Raw genomic sequence first — 23,973 nt, 5'->3', positions numbered from 1 at the left:
TAAAGAGAGGACGGGATCTAGGCCAAAGTATGAGGGCGCAGATGCAGCCAGGTAGCAGATGAGGCGGTAAGAACAACGGAGGCCTCATTTGGAAAGTTAACCACACACACAAAATCTTCCTCCTCCAGACACACACATACACAAACACACACACACAATTTTTCAACCCTAGACTACACACACACACACACACAGTCTTTCTCCTCCAGAGTGTCTCCGGATTTCTCCCGACCACATCCAGTTTACGTAGTTTTGATCTGGGTCGCCAAAAATTGAGCTAACTAAATGTGTCTGTCTCCCCAATCTCCTGAGAGCGCCTCCCCCAAAGGTTGCATCGAAGACATCTCCGAAATTTCCTCCAAACCCCGCCCAGAGCTCCACGGACTGCGCTTGCTCAATTAGCCCGAAGAGACCCCAGGCTGCTGCTACGCGGCAGGTTTCATAAAGGGGGGCGGTCCTAGCCCTGCGCTCAGGGATACAGACGTTCGAGCTCCAGGCTGGCTCGCTCCCTGCCTCCTCTCTACCCGGTTTACAATTCGAGCCCTCAGCCACCGGCCGATCTTGACCCAAAACGGCCACCGTATCCGATGTCAGCGGATACCGACCTGGGTTCGATGTGGGGGGGCGGGGCTAACATTTGGGGTGGGGCCTGGAGACAATCCTGAGAGCGGATTGGACCGAGCTTTCAGGAGCGGAGTTTTAAGTCCGAACCCTGGACCGAACCTGAACCGAGTTTAAGGAGGCGGAGTCTAATGATGGAGCCAGGCGGAGATGGGGCTGAGGACGATATCGGCGCGGGGATTGGGCCTCCCGCTCCGGGGTGGTGCTTGAGGGGGCGGTGCCGTGTCGGAAGTCAAAGGTCAGTAAATAGTGGTGATGTCATGCGGGCAAGATGGCGGAAGGGTGAGCCCGTCATCCAGTTCTCCAGGCGTTGGGCCCCGAATTCTCCCCAGGGCTGGGGTGCTGGGCCAGGGTCCCCCGGGGGAACGGGAGGCCAGCGCGGGCCTGACGGAACTGAAAGGGCGGGGTGGAATCGCAGCGTGAGGGAGTGGGGAAGCGGCCTTCGATGCCCCAGCCCACGGGCCACATCTAAGAGGGGAACTGAGACCCGATCATTGCGCGGCCCCGAGTCTCACCGCGGGGCCGCCAGATGTATCTGTCTTCCACAGGGAGGACGTGGGATGGTGGCGGAGCTGGCTGCAGCAGAGCTACCAGGCAGTCAAGGAGAAGGTAAGCTGGGCCAGCGCCCTTCCTCCGGTAGGGCCTCAAGCCACCTCCCTGCACCCTGTTCCGAGCCTGAACCGCTGAACCTTGTGGGTTCCGGGCCTCGGGGACCAGGCTGACTTGGGCCCTCTGGGAGGACAGACCCCCAACTCAGACCAGTGTGACTCTACCTACAGTGAAACAAAGATGGCCTTAAAGACTGGAGCGACCGTGTCGTCGGAATCCGTGGGAAAGAGTGGTGTATTCCCACTTGGGAAATTCAGTTTTGTAAAAGAGAGAACATTTGATCTAGGCCTTGAAGAGAAAGGATTCTGCGATAGAAACTTACTCCTATAGTCCTATATGCAAATAGGAGTGTATGCCATAGCCAGCACTCTGACTCTCTGGTCCTCAGGATACCGACATTAGCCCAACAGATGCAGTCGTGGGCCTCCCCACACTCATGGTCTAGTGAGGAGACAGCAGTCCCTGTGGGCTGAGTGAGGCTTGGCTCTGCCCGTGGACAATGCCACTGTGTGTTCCTGTTTCTTTCCGTGCTGGTTTGTCAAAACCAACTCATCTGAATTCTGGAAAAAGTTAATTACCATTTACCTCAAGCATCTGGGGTGAGTCCTGCTTCAGGGCAACTCCAGGAGGCTTCTGGCTTCAGTTAAATCAATGCTCTACTCTGTGAGCATTTTTATCCTCGCCTGGCCTGCATACTAGCCTTTCAGCTACAGCCCAGAAAATCTGAGAATGGCCTGAGCTGTTTATGTTGTTAATGAAGACTCAGTTTCAAACTGAGCTTGAAGCTGAAGGGGAATTTCAAACTGAATTCTAATAGAAGAGACCCCAGAGTAGTTTGCTTCTTGTTGAGCAGTCTTCGGGAAGGAGAGTCTGACATTCATTTAGCAAATGTTGTGTGAGGGCCTCCTATATATTACTGTCAAGGTTGGTCTTCCCATAACACGAAAAATAGGTAGTTGATTAGCCTTCCATCTTTGTTCTCTCATTTGAAGCAGGGGGAGTGGGTATTGTTTCTGCCTTTGACAGTTCCCCATTTGAAAAGAAAAGACTTAATTTCCTACACTTACATGAACTTTGGCAAGATATTTAACCTCTTAAAGCCCCAGTTCCTCATCTGTAAAGTGGGAATACTAATAATACCTACCTGACAGAATTGTTGTCATGATTAAATGATGATATATGTAAAGCACCGAAACAGTATTTAGCACACAAGAAGTATTAAACAAGGACCTTTTTTTAAGAACTGAGAGTAAATACCAGCTACCATTTTCTATTAATTTTGTTCTTGGTCTTTCAGTGCTCACTATCCTGGCTGCGTCTGGACCACTCAGTTCCCAGCAACCCCCCCCCCAATTTTCTTGCAGCATATGCTGCCCCAGAAACTACAGCTTTGAGATTATGCTATAATCTGCATTCCTCTTCCTCTTACTTCCTCCTATTGTGTGTGTATGCGTGTGCATGTGTGTGTCGCACTTGCCCATGCACACTGGTGGGAAAATTACGTTGCTCTTTGCCTCTACCACGGATTCCCCAGACTCATCTGGGCCTGGTCTTGGGCCTCTCAGCCTCCACCCCCTACCCTAGCAAGTGTTTTCAGTCTCTTATTTGCTCCTCCCCTTGCCTTCAGTAACTTTCCCCAAACCTAACTGTCCCCTCACATTCCCTGTCGAACCACTTCCTTTTTTAATTTGAGGTGACAGCCTCGCCTCCTTTTTAAAACTTGAAGTCAACAACATCATGTTTCTTGGCTCCCCACCCCTGAAGCCCCTACATATAGCCTTATCTTTGTAAACACTCAACTTCACCTACCACTTGCCAAATCCAGTGGATGTTTTTCAGCCCTTATCTTCCTGGACCTTTTGCTGCTTTAGACACTAGCGGTCACTCTCTCTTTCCTGAAAGTCTACTCCCTTGGCTTTTATGGCATGATTCTGTCTCAGTTCTCCACCTGCTTCTCCAGGCTTTCCTGTTCCGTGAGTTCCTCTTCCTCTGCTTGCCTCTTAAAGCTGGCGTTTGAGGAACCTGGTCCTCAGTGCCTTGCGCTGTTCACTCAACAGACTCTTCCTTGGTGAGCTCTTCCATTTTCATTTTAGGGTGACTCCTAGTCCTGTCCTTGGAGCTTTAGTATTTGAGAATAGCTCCTGCGGGACAGTTGACCCAAATATCCCCCAGTCAGTACAGATACTATATGGTTTTTATATAGTACTATATAGAGACTATAGAATATATATATCTAGCTATATAGCTTCTCTCTACACTTGCTCCCCTTCACTGTTTCCTCCCTTGGCTAGCAGCACTGCAACCACCCAGTCACTTAGTTTAGTTGCCAGTAGCTCTTCCTGACTCTTTGTTTCCCTCAGTCAACACATCTATTTAATCACCAAATCCATCTTTTTTGCCTAATATTTCTTGAACCAGTTCCATCCTATCATCCTTACCAGGGCTGTCCTTATTCATATTCTTCTGTTTTCTCTCGTGGACTATTGCAACAGCCTCCTGACTGGTCTTCCTCCATTTCTAATCTACTCAAGTCTTGGACCTGTCATCCTTCCCAGTCTTAGGAGTGACATGTCAAAAACACGAATCTCATCATGTCTTACCTCCTTCAGACACTGGTGGTTCCCCGTCACCAACAGGGCTGACCAGGCCCGCCATGGTCACCCTCTCAAGGTTTCTCCCTCACCACTTCTGCTTTGCTCTTTATTTTCATTTCTCCCAGGACCGAAATGCTTGTAGGCCTCAGTATACTCCAGGTGCCACCATGCCCAGGCTTCCTCAGTAACTCCTGCTTATTCTTTAAGGCTCCGTCCAGACTTCTTCACCAAGTCGCTCCAGCCTCCCCACAGTACACTGGTCACTGCTCTGCCCTTGCACCTCAGCACTGTTATGTGAGCATTTTCCCCAGGAAACTGACCTTCGAGAGGGCTGGCACCATGTCTGTTCATGTTGGTCCCCTCAGAGCTCACAGTCAAGGGAGGGAGACAGCCATTTGCCAGATAATCATGTAAATGGTTAATAATTAAAACTCCCTGGTACATGCCAGTCTAACTCTATGCCAGGCTCTATGTCAGACACTGGGAGAGTATCAATGGAAAAAAAGGCTTTGTGTTCACAGAACTTACTGTTTACCCAGGAAGATAGACAGTGAACAGGTAATCAGAAATCCAAAGTAGAGGAAATGTTAAAGAAGAGAACGTGCAGGTGCCATGAGCAGAAGAGCCAGCCTGGTCTGAGGTGGCATCAGGGAAGCCCCCAGGGGAGTGACATGTAGGTACAGCTCTGAAGGAGGAACAGGAGTTATCCAGCTGAGGGGGTTCGTTCATTGTGTTTGTTCGCTTGAAGAGTTAGAATGTGTCAAGGAGAGGGAATGATGTATGCAGACACCCTAAAATAGGAAAGATACTGGAACACTGGGGAAATTTTGAGCATGGCCAGCTGGACCTCAGTAAGGGGCATAGTGGGAGAGTCTCCCAGAGAGGAGATTATATGGACCTTGTAAGTGAAGGGAAAGATTTTATACTTTCATACTTGCCGTTGGATACCCTGTAACCACTGAAGGCTGTAAAGCAGGGGCATCTCTGTCTGCTCTGACTTACAGAGTTTCCCCTGTTGCCATGAGGAAAAGATACTAAAGCCATCTTATGCAACCTGGGAGAAGGCAGTGGCACCCCACTCCAGTACTCTTGCCTGGAAAATCCCATGGGCGGAGGAGCCTGATGGGCTGCAGTCCATGGGGTCGCTATGAGTCAGACACTACTGAGCGACTTCCCCTTCACTTTTCACTTTCATGCATTGGAGAAGGAAATGGCAACCCACTCCAGTGTTCTTGCCTGGAGAATCCCAGGGACGGGGGAGCCTGGTGGGCTGCCGTCTGTGGGGTCGCACAGAGTCGTACACGACTGAAGCGACTTAGTAGTAGTAGTATGCAACCTGGGGGGTTTCCCTCAAGCTCAGTTGGTAAAGAATCTGCCTGCAATGCAGGAGACCCTGGTTCAATTCCTAGGTGGGGAAGATCCCCTGGAGAAGGGATAGGCTACCCACTCCAGTATCCTTGGGCTTTGCTTGTGGCTCAGGTGGTAAAGAATCCACGTGCAGTGCAGGAGACCTGGGTTTGATCCTTGGGTTGGGAAGATCCCCTGGAGAATGGAAAGGCTACCCACTCCAGTATATCTGGCCTGGAGAATTCCATGGGGTCGCAAAGAATTGGACACAACTGAGCGAATTTCACTTTCATGCAACCTGGGAGAAGAGTCCAGATGAAAGAGGAGGTTAGCCTGGACTAAGGTGGCGGTAGTGTGCATGGAGAAAGAATTAATAAATGACTCTTCCAGTCCAGTTAAGGAGTCCCAGATCTGAAATGGAGGCATTCCCACTTGCAGAGAAACCTCTGGCTGATAGATGAGACTTGCCAGGCTGATGAGAATGAGGCAGACCCTTCCCCAAAGAAAAAAATCACCAGAACACTCAAAAAGACACTTTAAAAATGCAGGTAACTATCCCTTATAAAATGAAAGGGCTTGCAGAGGTAAGCACAGAGATAGTCCAGGAAGATGTCTTGGAGTGGGTGAGGATGAAGACAATGTAAGACTTAGACAAGAGCTGAGGGGTTGCTGTCACCACTGGGTCTGAGCACAGAGTGAGAGGCAAACTGTCCGACGGAAGCGAGTGTCAGTTCTGCCCAAAGGAGCTCTGTGCATGAACAGAGCTCTGAGATGGTGGAACCAGGGCAGTCTAGGAGAGACTCTGATCCAGTATTTCTTTTAACACCCCTTTTGTTGAATACAGAAAAATGGCACACCTTTTTACTGGTATTGTCAAAATTTGCTCATAAAAGCTTTCTAAACTATTGCTGTTCCAAATCCAGCCTGTTTGTGAAACCTTTCACACAAGTAATTTCACCTGCTGTCTCGTATTTCAACTGAATTTCCTTGTAACAAAAAAAAGAAGTAAAAATAGAGAACACTTTCCTTTGATTAAAAAAATCCTTTCTCTTCCTGTTTGCAATTGGAAACAAAGGTCATGGCTTACAGCATAGCGATGTGATGCAGTCTGTCTTGTTTTCAGACTACACCTGCCCCCTAGCCCAGTCTGCTCATGAGAACCACTGCTCTAGGCCACATCCCTCATTACCTAGGAGAAAACCGAGGACTTGATGAGAGTTCCTCCTGGCCACAGAGCTTCTAGGTACCTGGGCTGAGCTCAGTCCCCTGTTTTCAGACCAGCAGGAAGTTCTGTGCTCTCTGCTGTTGAGTAATCCCAGGTCGTGGGATTGGGACAAGGAAGCATTATTTCTGAGCCCAGGTTCCCATGTCCGTTGTTTTCCACGTTTCTGTCTGGTACTGAAGCGCAGGAAACAAAGGGTGGTGGAGCCGCTGGCTGTCAGCGCTTTCTGTCTTCCCTTAGTCCTCCGAAGCCCTGGAGTTCATGAAGCGGGACCTGACGGAGTTCACCCAGGTGGTGCAGCGCGACACGGCCTGCACCATTGCGGCCACCGCCAGCGTGGTCAAGGAGAAGCTGACTGTGAGTACTACCTCCACCCCCAGAGCCTGAGCGCCATGTTTCATAACCTACTTGTTTAATTAATCACTGCAGACCCAGTTCTGCAGCGTCAGAAATGGCATGGTATTCTTTTTTTTCTCTGACATTTTATTTATTCATTTTTCTGACTGTGCTGGGTCTTTGCTGCTGCCCAGGCTTTTCTCTAGTGGCAGCGAGCGGGGACTGCTGTCTAGCTGTGGTGCGTGGGCTTCTCATTATGGTGGCTTCTCTTGTCGAGCACAGGCTCTGGGGCGTGTGGGCTTCAGTGGTTGTGGCTCCCAGGCTCTGGCGCACAGGCTCAGGACTTGCAGTGCGCTGCTTGGTTGCCCCGCCACATGTGGGGTTTTCCTGGACCAGGGGTTGAACCTGTGTCTCCTGCATCGGCAGGCAGCCTTCACCACTGAGCCACCAGGCATGCCCACGGCATGGTATTCTATTATGTGGATTTGACCAGTTCCTAGTTTCCTGATTCAGTTTTTTCCAGTATTGTAAGCAGAGCTATAGTGAACATTCTGATTGCTTAATCTTTGCCTTTAATATGTTCTTCCAAATAAGGTATTGAAAAGGATATAAGATGAATGTAGTTTTAGACCTTTTAATATCTACTGTAGAACTACCTCCAAAAAGTTTTTGCCAGCTTGTATTTTTACTGGTCCAGGTTTTACCAGTCAGAGATGTATACTGAAATTCTCCTCTGAGATAGGAGTTAGATTCTCAAGTCAGCATGAAAAGTGAAAATTGTATACAGTCAGAGATACCCCCGCAGAGCTCAAATTTCCGAGGAAGTATAGGGTCCTGGTTTTGTATTGCAACTTCCCCTTTAGTAGTAGAACAGACTTCAGTTTCTCTGATCACCAGTGGAATCAGCTGCCTTGTAATTAGAGGCGATGTTATGAAAAACATATTGTGGAGTGTTTTTAACCAAGCTTCTTTTGTTGAATCTTAGAAAATACTGTCTGCCTGCTGACCACAGCCACTGATGAGCATGAATGACAAGTAGTCACCCAGCTGAACCGCTGCATGTCCAGCCAGTAGCAGAGACACGACTTGTGTCCTTCATTTATTTATTCCTTTTTTAATTCAACAAATACAATTATATACCTGTGCCAACGTGTGCCAGGCACAGTTGATAGGTTCAAGGTTTAAAATGCCTGGGCAGCCTCATTGGAAATAAATATGACACTTTGCTGCAAGGTTTGCGGAGCTTGGTCTTGTCTCTCAGCACACCGTCCCTTCTTGCTCAAGGGCATTCTGACCAGCATGGCTCCAGATGGGTGCCCCACTTGCCCCTTCTAGGGGGTCCATGCATTTGCCCTCAGCTGGTCCCAGGCTTGTCTCTAGGCAGGGCTGTCTGTCCTCATCCTGCCCATATTTCCTCAGTCTTTCATACAAAATACCTCCTGAGCAATGATGATGATGAGATTGTAATATTACAGTACTGCTAGTTATTAAATGTTTGCTATGTGCCAGACATTGTGCATGCCTTATCTCTTAAAAAATCTCCAAAGTAACCCCCTGCAGGAAGTATATTTATCTGCATTTTATAGTTAAGGAAACAGACTCTGAGAGGTTAGGTCTCATTACTAACAAGTAGTAGAGCTGGGATTCAAATCCCAGATTGACCCGAAAGCTGGTACCTTTCCCATCTCTCTCCCTCTAAGTCCTTTTCCCTGTTGAATGTCTGTGCCATGGATCCTCTCCTGTCAATCTTTGATCAGCTTGACTGACCTTGAAATTTTGGCGAAACAGCCAGTCAAGGAGCTCTGCTCTGACCTACACAGGCCTACTGCGGCCCTAATCTGCACCCCCATCTGGGGGTGGTGACCCTGGCTGCCCCTCTGTCCGTCTCCAGCCCCAGAGATGGGGTGAACCGTTGTGAACATTTCCCTGGTCCCCCGACACAGTACACTTTGACCCCTGATGCTTCACCCTTCTCTACCCCATACCCCAGATTGCAGCCTGCTCCTGAGCCACTTCACTTCCTCTATTGGCTTCTCTTTGCAGACTGAAGGCTCCTCTGGAGCGACAGAGAAAATGAAGAAAGGGCTGTCTGACTTCTTGGGGGTGATCTCCGATACCTTTGCCCCCTCACCAGACAAAACCATCGACTGTGACGTCATCACCCTGATGGGCACGCCTTCTGGGACGGCTGAGCCCTATGATGGCACCAAGGTATTCACTAGCGGCCCTGGGCTCTAGCTTCCAACCTGAGCTCACAAAAGCAGTACATGTTCATAAGAAATAATATGTGTATATAATTAAGTTGGAGAATACCAATAAACAAGAAGATAATGATTTCTAAACCCATAATCCCATCACTCAAAGAGAACCACTGATTCTGATTGTTTTTCTTTTTAACAGAAAAGCACTTTATATATGCAATTTTTTAACCCACTTTTAAAAAATTTATAACTATTAGCGTCTTTCCTTATCACTATCATTTTAATGTCTTTAACTTCTTGCAGGTGTATATAGCATAATTTATTCAGTCATTTCTCTAGTGTTGCACATTGAGATTCCTTTCAGTTTCATCCATAACAAGGAGTGCTCGAGAGCATCTTTACAGGCATGAGTTCCACATTTGTGTTGTTTAAGATTAATTTTCAATTGGAATAAGTGTACAGGAGGAGTATGTCTTCAGAGCAGTCATATCAGCAACAGTAGTGTGTTTCTGCTGCATTGCATTTTCTCACCATTATTCTCACACTCCCTGAGCATCTCCCACACTCGCGGTATGGTGTCACAGCAGCCTGGCCTGCATTGTACCGTGTTGAATTTCCACCCCAAACATTTTTCAAGCATGTTTTTCAGCCCTAGTGTTAGCACCACCACTTAGTACACATTGAAGTGGATTGTGATATTTTTTTTTAATTACAGAAGTTTAAATTATTACAGTGAATCAACCAAAATCACTTGCTGAAGTTCTGATGCAGCCCACCCATGCTTCCTGTAATAACAAGGAAGGAAGGATGGGCTTTCCATGTACCAGCTAAAGTTCACGACTCCTGTGGCCCTAATGGGAGCACAGCTTGCAGTTCATTTGGCAGACTGGCTATGAAATTAAGAAATTCTTGATGAATTGTTTTAACTTGAGTTAAATATTTCAAAATTTGCCAGTGAGTTTTGGACTTTATTAATATATTTGCACTACTGTTTTTTGTATATCGTATAATTCAAAACTATTTTATGTGTATGATTTTGTAGCCTGCTTACTTTATTTTCTTAGTCCAGGGATGGAATACTGGGTGAAAGACCATTTTTCTAGGAGCTCCAGTTTAGGACTCCTAGCTCAGTGCTCCACTCATAACCCACACTGTTAATTACCAAGTGCCCTGTTGGTATGGTAGCCAACAGGGGAGAAGCTGGGTCGTGGTTGATTGGCAGAGAGGCATTGCTTTCTGTCCCCAGCACCCCAGAATTTCTCTTCTTTTTTCTTTTTTTTATAGGCTCGCCTCTATAGCCTGCAGTCAGACCCAGCAACCTACTGCAATGAACCAGATGGTGAGGGGTTGTGGTGAGGGGCAGGCTTGCTGGGCAGGGAGGCCAAGGGGGTCTGGATTGTACGCCCTGTTTGTCTCTGTAGCAGTGGTCAGGTAGCCTCTGTGTAAAGGACCAGAGCCGGGGCTGCTTTGAACCCTGCATCTAGTGGGATGGGTTGATGGTTGCCTTTCCTCTCTGAACGCAAACTGTCTTCATCCCCATCTACAGAGGCTTTGCTCCTCTCATCCCTTATCTTCAGTTGGGCTCCCTCCCAGCCCTGCTGCCCTGCCTGCCTTCCCTCTGGCCTGTTTGCTAAGCTCCTGATGTACAGCAAGCCCCACATCTAGAGAGGGGAACTGGTGTCTAGGTGGGAACTAGACACCAGAAATGAGTGGAACTCTGAATCAACCCTGTCCAGACCTCCAGGAACCTGCCTGCCTTTAGGAGAGAGAAATGGAATAAAGCAAAGATAACTAGAGATGGAGTGACTGCTTCCACAGAGAGAGGGGAGCAGTGGGAACCCAGAGGATGGCACATAACCCAGCCTGGGAATCCTAGAATGTGACACCTGAATTAAGGTTTTAACAATGAATTAGAAGTAAACTAATTTTACTTGTAGAAGTCGGGGGAACAGTGTTGAAGCATGACAACAGGACATTTGAAGGTCTAGAAAAACCTAGGCATTCGAGAATACCAGACAGAGAGTACGTGTGAGGAAATGAGGGCAGTGAGAGCTGCCAGGGGCACTGGACTGAGGGCCTTGGGTACCAGACTAAGAAGTTGGAATTTTGTCCTGAAAGACTCAAGGTAGCGGGTCTTAACCTTTTTTTGAGTCACAAAGGCCTTTAAAACTCAGTTGAAAATCATAAGCCCGCTTTCAATAGAATTGTATGTGCAGTATGGGAGTTCTTGAACCCTTTGAAGCCTATCCTTGGACCATAGTCTAAAAAGCCGTACTGTAGAGAACTGTTGAGTCTTAAGACCTGATGTGATCAGATTTTGCATTTTATAAAAGAGCCTTCACGCAGTGTTTTGTTAAGGACGAAATAGAGAGGGAGAGACAAGACAGGAAGACCAGTTAGGAAGCTCGGTAGGAATCCTCATGTCAGAGGTAAAGCCAGAACCAGGGAAGGGCCGGGTAGACTGAAGAGGAAGATGTGCATGTAAGAGACACTGAGGAAGTGGAATCCAGAGTGACTGCAAAAGGGAGGAGCCTGGGAGGGCCCGCAGGTCTCTGGTGGATAGGTGGGTGGGACAGGTGCGGGAGGAAGAAGGTGAGCATGCGCTGTATTTGCAGCATCTGTGCAGGTGGATGTGTCCTGGCACCTGGACCTCTGGATCTGGAGCCCAGAAAGGTAGCCTCAGCTGCCAGACTGAGGAACTGTCAGTGGGAGAAGGAGGTTAAAACTCGTGGTTTAGCGGAGGTCATCTTGGGAGAAAATGGAGAATGAGAAGAGATAAAGAAAGGAGAAAGAGGAGCCCACTGAAGACTCAGATGGACCTACTAGAGCAGGAGGAGGAAATACAGGCAAGAATGAGAAGCCAGGGGAGAAGACGGCTTCAAGAGGAAGGTAGTGATTCCCAGGGCGGAAGGTATAGGATGGCCACATGACCAAGGACAGAGAAGTTGCTGTTGGATCTGGCAGCATGGCGTCACTGGTGACCTGAGAGCAGTCATTGCAGAGAGGAGAGGCTTCAGTAGCCAAGTGTAGTGAGCTACAAACCACGCAGGCCCTGGAGAGAGAGGAGACTGCAGCCCCCCCGAGATCACTGAGGGGCCATGCCCTGATAGCAGGCACACCCATCCCTTCACCCTGCCTGATCCCCCACCTTGGGCCACGTGGCTTTGGAAAAAACCTTACCCTTTCCTCGTTGTCCGTGTCCAGGCTTTGGTGTGTTTTCTCTAAGCCCAGGGTTCTTTCTTCAGCCCCACAGAACTGACCATCAGTATCTTTCCCTCTCCAGGGCCCCCAGAGTTGTTTGATGCCTGGCTTTCCGAGTTCTGCTTGGAGGAGAAGAAGGGGGAGATCTCAGAGCTCCTTGTAGGCAGCCCCTCCATCCGGGCCCTCTACACCAAGATGGTGAGGGCCTTCCCGGCTCCTGGCTGAAGGTGTGGGGATGTGGGAGGGTCATGTCCAGAGTCATTGTGGAGTCCTCTGGCCTAAAGAGCAGCAGGAGGCCCTGTGGAGCCTAACCAGCCAGCTCCTGAGCCAGGAATCCATGTGGGGGAATCTAAGTCACCAGGCTTCTGGCAATCACGGTGAGAAATAGAAGGGCCAGCAAAGCCTGATGGGAGTTCTCTTCTACCTCCTGGGCCAGGAAGGTGGGTCTGGCAGTTGAAAGTGCTGTAAGAATCACAGCTCAGCTGCTTAGACCCTCTGAAATCCAGAATGACTGGGAGCTGGCTGATAAGGCTGGGGACATGGACCCCACACAACCACTTCTAAAGTCCCATCTCCACTGTCCCCTCCCTCCAGGTGCCTGCAGCTGTTTCCCATTCAGAATTCTGGCATCGGTATTTCTATAAAGTCCATCAACTAGAGCAGGTATGGTGGCCTAACCAGGGGAGGTACTCCACTCAGCCTTGGGTAAGGGGCTGGGTTTTGTTGAGGGAAGAAGGGGACAGAGGGTACCAAGAGTTCTGGAGTCAGAACCAGAGTCTGGGGTTCCCTGACTGCTCCTGGCCGTCTACTCCTCCCCCACTTTCAGGAGCAGGCCCGGAGGGATGCCCTGAAACAGCGGGCAGAACAGAGCATTTCTGAAGAGCCTGGCTGGGAGGAGGAAGAAGGTAAGAGGTATTGAGAGGCGATGAGCAAGTACCAAGTCCTGCCTGTGGGGGGCTGTCTGGGCCATTCTCGCTGAAGCCTTGAGGGACGTGGCGCCTCAGGAAAGGAGGGATTAAACACGGTGTTTGCAGGTGCCAAGGATAGTCTGAGCTACAAGGGGGTGTTTACCAAGTCTGGTGGCCCGGGTTTAGGCACAGAGGTTGCATGTGTCAGCTGCCAGCCCATGGACCAGCTGCTTCAGAGTAGGAGGAGCTTACTGAAATTCCAAATGTCCTTCTTCTAAGACTCTGGGCATGCACAGCATGCGGCATGGGGGGAATCTTCATGCCCTAACCAGGGACCAAACCCCCCTACAGTGGAAGCGTGGAGTGTTAACCTTTGGACCTCCAGGGGCACCCCAGACTTGTATTTTTAACAAGCTCTGCTGGTAATGTTAATGCCCAGCCAGACTTGGGAAGCACTGGCTTAGGGACAGAGCTGAGCTTCCTCTGCCTGGTAGCTCAGCTTATTAGGAGTGTGTTGGAGCAACCTGTATGATATGTTAACACAATTACTAAGTGCTTATATTATATGCCCAACCCGTACTAAAAGCTCTACACGTATGGGCCTTACTACAACGTTATTATTCCTCTTTTGCAAATGAGGCAGGTAGGTCAACGGAGAGTTAGGTGGCTTGCCCAAGATCATGCATCCAGGAGGGAGCAGAGCTCAACCTGAACCTCATCCCGACTGACTTTCAGGTCTTGGCTTTCTAAGCTGTCATGTTACCTTGGGCTGCACTTGTAGAAGCTGAGTGCCTGCCAGACATGCACTAGGCCTCATGGGTAGGAGATACTTTGACCAGCAGGGAGTACCTACAGAACTACCATGGAGAGGGGGTGAGGAAACCGACTAGAGCAGACTTTGATGAGGACCTGAGCTCTGTCTGGTGGTCTCCATGATGGCCTTGGGACTGACCAGAGTACATCACTCTCCTTCCTTTCTCTCTTGACAGAGGAGCTTGCGGGCGTTTCACCCACGTCCCTAAAAGAGGCAAAGGTTCCTGTGGCCAGACCTTTCACATCCCCTGAAGGAGGACCTGGTCCCCAGAGCCCCTGTGAAGAGAATCTGGTGACCCCCGTCGAGCCTCCAACAGAGGTGACCCCCTCGGAGAGCAGTGAGAGCGTCTCCCTGGTGACACAGATTGCCAAACCGCCCCCTGCCTCTGAGGCCCCAGCGCTGCCCAAGGACCTGTCCCAGAAGCTTCTAGAGGCATCTTTGGAGGAACAGGACCTGGCTGTGGATACGGGCGAGACTGGACCCCCACCCCGAGCTCAGTCCAAGCCCCACACCCCTGCTTGCCGCCCCAGCGGTCCAGAGCCCCGGCCTCCAGCCAGAGTAGAGACTCTCAGGGAAGAGATTCTCACAGACTTACGGGTGTTTGAGCTGAACTCGGACAGTGGGAAGTCTACACCCTCCAACAATGGGAAAAAAGGTGAGTCAAGGCCAAAGCCCAGGGAGCATGCGGGGGTAGGGCAGGTGAGAGTTGCCACCTCACAAGGCACACTCGTCTCCTTGTCCCTTGTGAGGATCCTAGGAGAGGTGGCCTTTGTTTGTGATACTGATAATGATGACAGCTACTATAGGTTGAGTGTTTATTACTGTATTCCATTAATTCCAACATGCATTAATCCTCTGAACTTAAGATGCATCTTAGGATGACAAAATAAGATTTATGTCAAATCATGGGTTAAGGATGTAATATTGCAGTTAATTTCTCAGTTACCAGGGGAGCTTGTTAATTTCTAATTTACATCTCATTTCCCTATATTACTGTCCTCATTTTATAGTTGAAGAAAGTGAGCCTCAGATGTTAAGTAACTTGCTCAAATTCACACAGCCAGAGAGTAGCAAGCCCAGATTCAGACCTAGGTCTGTCTGACCTGAAACCCATGCCCTTAGCTACCACAGGGTGCCAGTTCCTGTCCTTTTGGACAGTTCAGTTTCGGGGTGGGACCTCCTATGACACTGATTGCTGCCAAGGGTCTTCTCCCCTGGATGACCTCAGCAAAGTCATTTAGCTTCCCCAGGCCTTCTTTAATTATTATTATAAAATACATGAACAAAGCTTATGTGTACAGTTTAAAGAAGAATAAAGTGAATACTCATGAACTTGCAGTGACCTAGCTTAAGTAACAGAGCTTTAGTCTCTTGTCTGCTTAGTGAAATTTGAGACAGGAGATACTTTGACTTTGTGTCGGGGAGGAACCTCTCTAACTCCTGCAGTTAAAGAACAGTGGTATCGCTGGTGTCAGCTTGTTTTGTTACATCCAGAGTACCTCTGCAGAGGCAGCCGATTGTCAGCAAGACCTCCCCTCAGCTCCTCACCCACAGGCATCCTGTCTGCCCACACTCAGCACCAGCCAGTCACCCAGCTTGCCCAGCAGGTGCACACTGGCCTGCTGGCAGTGAGAGACTGGCTTGCTGCTGTGGATGGAAATGGGCCCCTCACACCCTGCCCTGCTCTGCTCCCTGATGGAAACTGCGAGATGTCTAGTTTCCAACACAGTGCTTTCCTTCTGACTCTGAGTCAGTGAGGTCATCCATTGAGCTCCTACCTACTCTTTATGAGACACTGAGGAGGGAGGGGCAAAGGCTATGGTCTTTTATGATGAAGCAAGAAGCAGTACGGGGCAGGCTTGGTACCGGAGGAGTTCAGAGAAAGAAGGAACCGCTGGGCATGAGCAGGTGTTTCAGCGAGGAGACAGGCATTGTATAGGCGGGTTGGAGAGTTTGGGGTAGGTGCGGGTGGGGGAGCTGTAGTCCAGGCTGCAGGGTCCTACAGAGTCCAAAAAGCAGAGGGCATGGGGCATGTTGAAGGGGGTAACCAAAGCCCACTTTTCTGTATTGTTCCCAGGTGAGGGAGGAATAAGAAGGGAGGTGGGGTTGGCTCAGAAATACAACTTGAGATCCTAAACCAAATTCAGAAAGTTGGACATGGTGCCACAAAGCAGCAGGTCGTGCTGCTTGTGTTACATGCCCAACCTGTACTAGGAGCTTTACATGTAGAGGCTAAGCTAAGGGCTCAGCCTCTGGGGTTCAGACAGTTCTGGGTTCAAATCCCAACTTTGCTCATAAGCCATGTGACTTCAGAAATGTTACTGATCTTCTGTAAGCCTCCATTTTCTCTATAAGTTGAGACTCATTGTTCCATGATAGAGCCTCAGTCAGGGAAGAAATTGGGGTAGAGCCCTGCTCTGGGGAGATGATCAAGATAGTAAAAGGTACCAACCAGTCTCTGGACACTTCCTGTGTATATAGCTCTGTGCTGAGCACTTGATATGCATATCACTCAGTCCTCACCAAAAATCCTATGAGAGCTGTGAGATTTTCCTTTTTTCTTTTTCTTTTTTACTGGTAGGAAACTAAGATAAATCACCCACCCAGTAGGTATTTAGAGAAATGTGAAATAGCCTTTAGGAGAGTGCAGAGTAGGTGGTGGGCTCAGCAGGTGCTGTGGGGTTGCTGGGTGGATGGTACGAAGGGTGCTTCTGAGATGATGGTTATGAATTTTGAGAGAGACCAGTCACCGCTGTTGTACTTTTGTCCTGCCACATTCAGTCACTCAGGTGCAGGCACAGAGCAGGTGGGGAGTTGGACTGAATCAGGGTTGAAGTTTATCCAGGTGAACTCAAAAGGACAAAAGTCGAGTGTATGCAGAAGTGATCAGAATGGCGGTTCATAGAGTCTAAGCTGGGTAAGGGTGGGGACAACAGTGACACAGTTGGAAGGTTTAAGAATTACTGGTTCCATTTGGAAACGGGCTCCTGGAGAATGTGATGGGTAGAGGCTGGAAGAAATGAGATTGTGGAGAAGATGTGGCGGAAGCTTGTAACCATTTGGTCCAGTGCGTCTCACACACTTAGTGGGGCAAAGCTGGGGTCTTGGACTGAGAGGGGACAGTGGGAACAGAGTAGAGAGTAACATCTTAATAGATTTTTTGTCCTGGAGGCAGTGACTCCTTTTCCTTCTTGTGTCCACATCCAAAGATGACATGAGCGAGGCTTGGTCTCTGGGTACAGCAGTCTCTGGGGTGGCCAAGCCAAAGGGACTCCTGAGGTCCCAGGGTGATGCCTGTCATTGCAGAGCTGCTTCCCACCTGCATTTTGTGCCGAGGTCCATTTGATTGAGGAGACTAGACTTAGCCTGCTCAGGCGCCCTCAGCAGGGAGCAGGGAGGGGAGATTGGAGCGGGCCCTGTGGACTGAGGACTGGAAAGAGCCTTGGGCTTATGGCCCCGCTTCACCACTGACTGACCACCTGGGAGGGATTTTGGCCTCCATTTCTTCTTTGGAGAAGCAAAGATCCAATTAAACAGAATAAAATGAGCTGTGAGTGACAGCACTATGATGTTAGTAATCACTCGAAAACTCCCCATTCCTTACAAACAAAAGAAAACAGTAACACTCCATGGAGATGTCTTAAATTGTTGCATAGATCAGTTCTCTGCCATGTGCCCAGAGTAATGGCGATCTTACTAGTACTCTTGTTGTGTGACAGGACAGGATGGTGGGAGAAGGCAGGTGGCAGAGAAAGCCCAGATTCACCTCTCTGCCACTCGAAGCCTTTGTCTCCTCATCTGTAAACTGGGACTGTTTACATCCACCCTCTGAGATAAGTATAAAGTGCTCCAAAAATGTTACCTGAGACTCTCTTCTACCCAACGGGTTTGCCCTAGCATTAAGCCCTGAAGAGAGTTTCAAATCCCTGGAGGGAAACCTGAGGTTAGGAAGAGCTGTCATGACCACAGCCACAGCTCTGAAGGGAGAAATCAGCTGGGAGTCTGGCTTCTAACCCACAGGAAGCCTGCACTGACAGAGAACCAGGCATGAGCCACCAGAGTGTCCTGACAGCACAAGGAACCTTAAACGTGGAGTCAGAAGATCTGGGTCTTTGTTTGAGATCTGATCCTGACTGGCTGAGGGACCATGTGCAAAATTACTTAACTGTAGGACCAGCCTTTAACAGGTCCATTTGTTGAATATCCACTGTGTATGTATGTTACAACCGACTCAGTGGACATGAGTTTGAGTAAACAAGAGTTGGTGACGGACAGGGAGGACTGGCGTGCTGCAGTCCATGGGGTCTCAAAGAGTCGGACACGACTGAGTGACTGAACTGATGTATGTTACAGGCACTTTACATGATGCTGCTATTTGTCACACTGCTGTATCTCATACTGCAGGCCAAGATCTATACAGAATCATCCAGATTTCTGGGCCACCACCTACACCTGCTAAATCTGAATGAGGGGAATGGACAGGGAGGAATCTGCTTTCTAATAAGCTCCTCCGGTGGTTCTCTGCAAAGAGAATGGTTTTATTCTTATTTTATCAGTATAAATAAACTGAAGCCCAGAATAATTTGCCCAGGACTACACAGTAGAAAAAAGAGGGTTCCACCCAGGTTTGCTTGACTCCAGAGATACCATGTGCTATGTGCTATGTGCTTAGTCACTCAGTCGTGTCCGACTCTTTGCAACCCCATGGACTGCAGCCCGCCAGGCTCCTCTGTCCATGGGTATTCTTTAAGGCAAGAATACTGGAGTGGGTTGCCATTCCCTTTTCCAGGGGATCTTCTCAACCCAGGGATCGAACCTAGGTCTCCTGCATTGTAGGCAGATTGTTTACCATCTGAGCCACCAGAGAAGGCCAGAGACACTACCACATGGCTAGATGGGTGACTAGAGAGAACAGTGCAAGAACCCTAATAAGGACTGTGGGGCCCAGGCTTGGGGAGGTCTCAGAGCCTGGGTACGTGTGAAGGAGCAAGCTAGACAAGAAGAAACAAGGTATTTACAGGTGGTGCCCTTGGGGGATCAGAGCTTGCTTTTTTTAAAGATGCTTAAAAAAAAAAATGATTACAAAGTAATATATGATTTTAGAAAAAAAGAAACATTACCCCATGACCTCATCACCTAGCAATAACGATCGTTGGATTCTTATGGGTATTTTGCTCGTCCTTTCTGTGTGTGTGCATGCATCTGTGAGCATATTTTTTTAAATGAAACCATACTGCATGTATTTTTTTTACAGGAACTATTTTTGTCATTTTCTTCTCAGTAATAACTTTCACATGTACTTTTTTTATATTGTCTGTAAGAAGGCATACCCAAATACGAATGTTTGGAGCAGTGGCTGTCAAACCTTAGCAGGCATCAGAATCACCTAGAACAGGGCAGAGCAAGTGTTTTCTGTACAGAGCAAGGTCACAAATATTTAGGCTTCAGGGGACATACAGTTTCTGTCCCAGCTTCACAACTCTGTCTTTTCAACATAAAAGCAATCATAGGCAATATGTCAACAAATGGCCATGGCTATGTTCCAAAATTTTATTTCCAAAAGCAGATGGTAGGCTGGATTTGGTCCACAGGCCATAGTTTGCCAACCCCTGATTTAGAGAAAGAGTCCATGGATGTTTATTTAGTACAAACTATTTGTTCTTGTCACTTGGAATACATAAGAAAATAGAAGATCCCTGTCCTCCAGGAGCTCACGTTCTAGTTTCTCTATTATTAGACAACAAGCACGGGGAACCTGATTATGTAATACACTAGCAAGTGATAAATACAGTGGAAAAGACCATCCAGAGCAGAGTGAGGGGGACAGGGTTGCAATTGAAAATAGGATGATCGGGGCAGGTCACATTTAGATGGTCAGATATGAGCAAAGGTGTGAAGGAAGTGAGCAGGTTGGCCTGTGGGTATCTGAAGAAGAGTTCCAGGTACAGGGAACAGTCCTTGCAAAGGCCTTAGGTGGGAATGTGCCTGATATGATTCAGTAGCAGCAGGATCAGTGTAGGTAGAATGGAGTGACTGAGGCAGAAGAGGTTCATTGTTTATTTCTTCTGAGAGATTTCCATGGCTCCCAAGGAGTTTCTGGACCAAAATATTTCTCCACTACTCAGTAACTTACTTTTTCTCACTTAATCAGATCAGATCAGATCAGATGCTCAGTCGTGTCCGACTCTTTGCAACCCCATGAATCGCAGCACGCTAGGCCTCCCTGTCCATCACCAACTCCCGGAGTTCACTGAGACTCATGTCCATCGAGTCAGTGATGCCATCCAACCATCTCATCCTCTGTCATCCCCTTCTCCTCCTGCCCCCAATCCCTCCCAGCATCAGAGTCTTTTCCAATGAGTCAACTCTTCGCATGAGGTGGCCAAAGTACTGGAGTTTCAGCTTTAGCATCATTCCTTCCAAAGAAATCCCAGGGCTGATCTCCTTCAGAATGGACTGGTTGGATCTCACTTAATAGTGTAAGATTATTTTGCCATGCATACAAATGTTCTGTAGCCTAACCTTTAAAAGCCACATAACATTCCGTCATAGGACTATACCCTTTATTTTTATAATTCCCTAGCAGAGGACTTTTAGGTGGTTTTTTAAGTTTTTATCAGTGTTACAGCACTATAGTGAACATTCTCTTGGTTAAATTTTTTTACTGAATCCAGGGTTCTTCCTTAAAATAGATTCCTAAAAGTGGGATCACTGAGGCAGAGATAGCAGCATGTAAGCCCTTTGGTGTGTATTTGTCAGGCCCTTCTGAAGGGCTCCATCAGCCCAGCTCCAGCCGCACCACGTGCCCTTCCCATCTTTCACACTGTGGATCATGGTTCTAGGCTCGAGCACAGACATCAGTGAGGACTGGGAGAAGGACTTTGACTTGGACATGACTGAAGAAGAAGTGCAGATGGCACTTTCCAAAGTGGATGCCTCCGGTGAGGTGAGTGGGCCTGCTGATGGTGGGCCACAGGGAAGCAAGCCCAGTGATCCCAGGTCTGAAGACTCTCCCCACCAAGCCCTACTGGCCCCTCACGGTGGATCCCTTCCCATCTGAGGTGGCCGGCTGTGGGAAGGGAGCCAAGGCCTCCCGCTCAGGCCCTGAGCAGTCATCAGCAGGCTCAGGCTCTGCTTCCCCTGAGTTCCAGGGTGGCGGATAGGGGAAGTTCTTGACATTAGTCCTATCAGCATCACCTGAGGAACCACCAAAAAAACCCAGGTGCCGGACCCTGCCCCAGATCTTGTGACTCAGGGTCACCAGGTGTGGGACCTTAAGACCCTGGCCTTGGAGGCAACAGACAGTGTGATCGCTAGACCTGAGCCTCTGCTGCACCATCTAAACGCGGCACTGGTCGTTACCAGCTCACGCGTGGCGGTGGTGATGCATGTGCACCCGTTAGCACAGAGCCTGGGACGTGGGAGCACTGACAGGTGTCCTAAAACCACCGCAAAATGGAGCTCAGAGCCCTATTACTCTTATTCCTCACTACCTCTCCAAATGAGAAATGACATGAAGGAGAGGCTGGGCAAAAAGCTCTCACAGCTAGTAAGGGACAGGACTGAGGCTCCAGCCCACACCTCTGATTCACATAAGTGCTATATCAAGAACTGTCACACAACAACCCCATGATTCCTTCCATCACATAGCTCAGGGAACCTGCGATAAAGAGGGAACAGATTAGAGAGATGGGAAGGGCCTTGTTTTTCATATTGGGAGACTGAGGGCTGGGGGCCACAGTGACCTACGTGAGTATTTTACACCTGTGGCCTCACTATACCCAGAGGAAAGAAGGCTCATGGTGCCCTCTCATGCCATGGGGCTTTCACGGCTTTGGTGTCTTTGTAGCCCTTTTTAAAACCTGACATAAAACATACCTGAACAGTCATTCTGTAACTCATTATACCAGGGGATCCACTGACAACAGGCCAAGAGAGTTCCCTGGGAGACTTCAGCAGGGGATTAGGGTGCTGGAGCCCCCAGTGAAGGCCCAGTGAGTCCCTCTAGTCCTGTGCTGCACTGGCTTCTGATCAGAGTGCCACTTTCAAGGTCGCTGCCTCTTGGAGCCATGTTTTTCTCTGCTCAGCAGGAGACAAGTTCTCCTTAAGGGACTGACTGACTGGGTTCTTGCAGGCAGGGCGTCCCCTTGTGTCCAGAGTTGGCTGGTAGAAGCATTTCCTTTGAGTCTAGAACCATCAGACCCACCCCTTAGGCAGAGGGCTCCCCAGACATTCCTTGAGGCTAGTGTTTCATTTTCATAGGAGGGAGGGTCCAGCCCGGGAGAGTGGGGCTTGGGGTTGCAGGGAGGGCTATTCTGAAATGGGGCAGCTGGGGAGCTTGGGTCTGGACTTGACTCAGAGGAGTAAATATGTGTTCGTGCTCTCCATTATCTCCATTGTCCCCCCTTTGCAGCTGGAAGACGTAGAGTGGGAGGACTGGGATTGAGGGGAGCCAGAGCAAGCAGCTCCCCCACCCACAGCACTTCCCACTTCCCTCGCCCGTCTCAGCCCGGCCCCGGAAGACACTGACTAAGAATGTCCCCCAGTGGCCTCTGTCAGCCAGAGCTCTCGGCAGATTCTGGGTTGTTCCTTGTTGGCCCTTCAGGCCTCTGCTCATGTCTGGGAAGGGCCTCGCTAAATCCAAACCAGGAACTCTGACTTGTGCCAACCGTAGGATGACATGAGGGGGAGGAAACTTCCCCCACCCACCCCACCCCCCACTGGAAGAGCCTACATTTCTCTGCTGAATACCCGCTGTTCCTGGGGACTCTTGCTGAGGAGTCCCAAGGGACAGCCCTCGCCCATGTGCCTGTGTAGACAGAGGCTAAACCGCCGGTCTCATGGAGGACGCCAAAACAACACTCTGTCACCCATGAGCCGGCAAGGAAGGCCGTGCCACCTGCCTTTGGCTTGACAGGGATGGCAGACACACTTTGGTTCCTATCCCAGCGGGTAAGAGGCATTCATTTCTGGGAAATCTGCCTCCCTTAGGAATCTGTCCCTCCCAGTCATTTTCCATTCCTGGAAGGGCTCCTTGTGGTTCAGAATCTAGAGACCAAACTCCCTCCTTTCCCCCAGTCCAGGCTGGTATGTCCCTAGCACCTTTCCCAAGCCGTCTTCATGTCGGATGCACCTGAGTCCTTAGCCCAGCTGTGCCACCTGCAAGAGTCTGCTCTTGCCCTTCTTCCCTTCCCCAAGAAGGGAGGGGGCCACTTCAGGCCCTTCTGTGTGTTGCCTGGCGGGATACCTTGGCCAGCCAGCCACCAACTTTGACTCCCCCGTAGCTTAGGACACAAGCCAGGTACCAGCGGTACAGAGCAGTGATCAAAGCCGAGTACTTACAACTCTGGTAAGCCCGACTTCTCCGCCTCAACCCTTCTGCCTCTTGGAGGGATACGCTGGGGGTGAGCTGCTCGAGATTCTCGACAGGCTTCTGCAAAAGCTCATCCTCCTGAAGGCAGATCCAGTCTTGGTGGCTCTCACCCTCCACGCTGGTAAAGCTGCACCTCTCTTGGGGGGACGAGGGGCTGCAGGAATCCCTGGAGACCCTGGTGCTTCATGATGCTGCTCTGGTGATTCTTGTACATAATCTGGTGTGTTCACCAATGATTTAAAGGGATCGTGGTCAGGGACGCCAAGAGAGTGGTGGTCACTTCCACTTCAAACCTTCAATGAGGGGGTGGGATGGAGAGAATGCTGAATCTTTTTTTCTCTTTTTCATGGGATGGGGTTTTTCTCTTTGTAATTATTTCTTTAGTTTAATTAACCTTTTGGTTGTTTGTGCAATATTATATATTTTAAATTATAATGTATCTCCCCAGAGTATTTTGTAGCTGGGATAAGAAAAAAAGAAAAAAAAAAAAAAAAGACTCTAACAGCTGTTAGTTTTGTAATTAAAAAAGAAAGAAAAAAGAACTTTGTCCTGAACCTTTTCCAGACTTGCCGTTAACAGCTATTAAAGAGATTCAACAGAAGCTGGAAGGTGTCTGGGGCTCTGTTCTTGTCCCCTACAGCAGCTGCCCCAGAGCCAGGGCAAGGCAGTGTGCAGGGTGGAGCCCAGGGGAGGGGTCAGGATGGGAGGTGGTAGCCTGCGTTCCAAGGAAGTCCCTTGTCTTCATCC

The 23,973-nt window shown here is 49.2% G+C and overlaps 1 protein-coding gene across 2 annotated transcripts; it reads left to right on the top strand.

Annotated features, from left to right (window-relative positions):
• The first annotated feature begins 405 nt into the window (after nucleotides 1-405).
• Nucleotides 406-23,827, top strand: BSDC1 (BSD domain containing 1). 2 transcript variants are annotated; one of them, XM_086334299.1, is made up of 11 exons: nucleotides 406-859; nucleotides 1,170-1,230; nucleotides 6,634-6,750; nucleotides 8,773-8,940; nucleotides 10,215-10,269; nucleotides 12,214-12,329; nucleotides 12,726-12,794; nucleotides 12,958-13,036; nucleotides 14,029-14,508; nucleotides 20,696-20,799; nucleotides 22,267-23,827. In XM_086334299.1, exons 1-11 carry the CDS (start codon nucleotides 753-755, stop codon nucleotides 22,297-22,299), a joined length of 1,389 nt encoding a protein of 462 aa, XP_086190425.1. In that variant the 5' UTR covers nucleotides 406-752; the 3' UTR covers nucleotides 22,300-23,827. The 2 variants fall into 2 exon arrangements, with proteins under 2 accessions (XP_086190425.1, XP_086190430.1); XM_086334304.1 differs by lacking the exon at nucleotides 406-859 and adding an exon at nucleotides 863-903.
• The last annotated feature ends 146 nt before the right edge of the window (nucleotides 23,828-23,973 follow it).

The sequence above is a fragment of the Bos grunniens genome, chromosome 2 (assembly GCF_055505025.1).
Source record: "Bos grunniens cultivar Pamir isolate PY7600 chromosome 2, Bosgru_T2T1.0, whole genome shotgun sequence".
Classification (NCBI taxonomy): domain Eukaryota; kingdom Metazoa; phylum Chordata; class Mammalia; order Artiodactyla; family Bovidae; genus Bos; species Bos grunniens.
The sequence above is the reverse complement of the archived record's forward strand: the minus strand, read 5'-3'. Positions and strand labels throughout refer to the sequence as shown.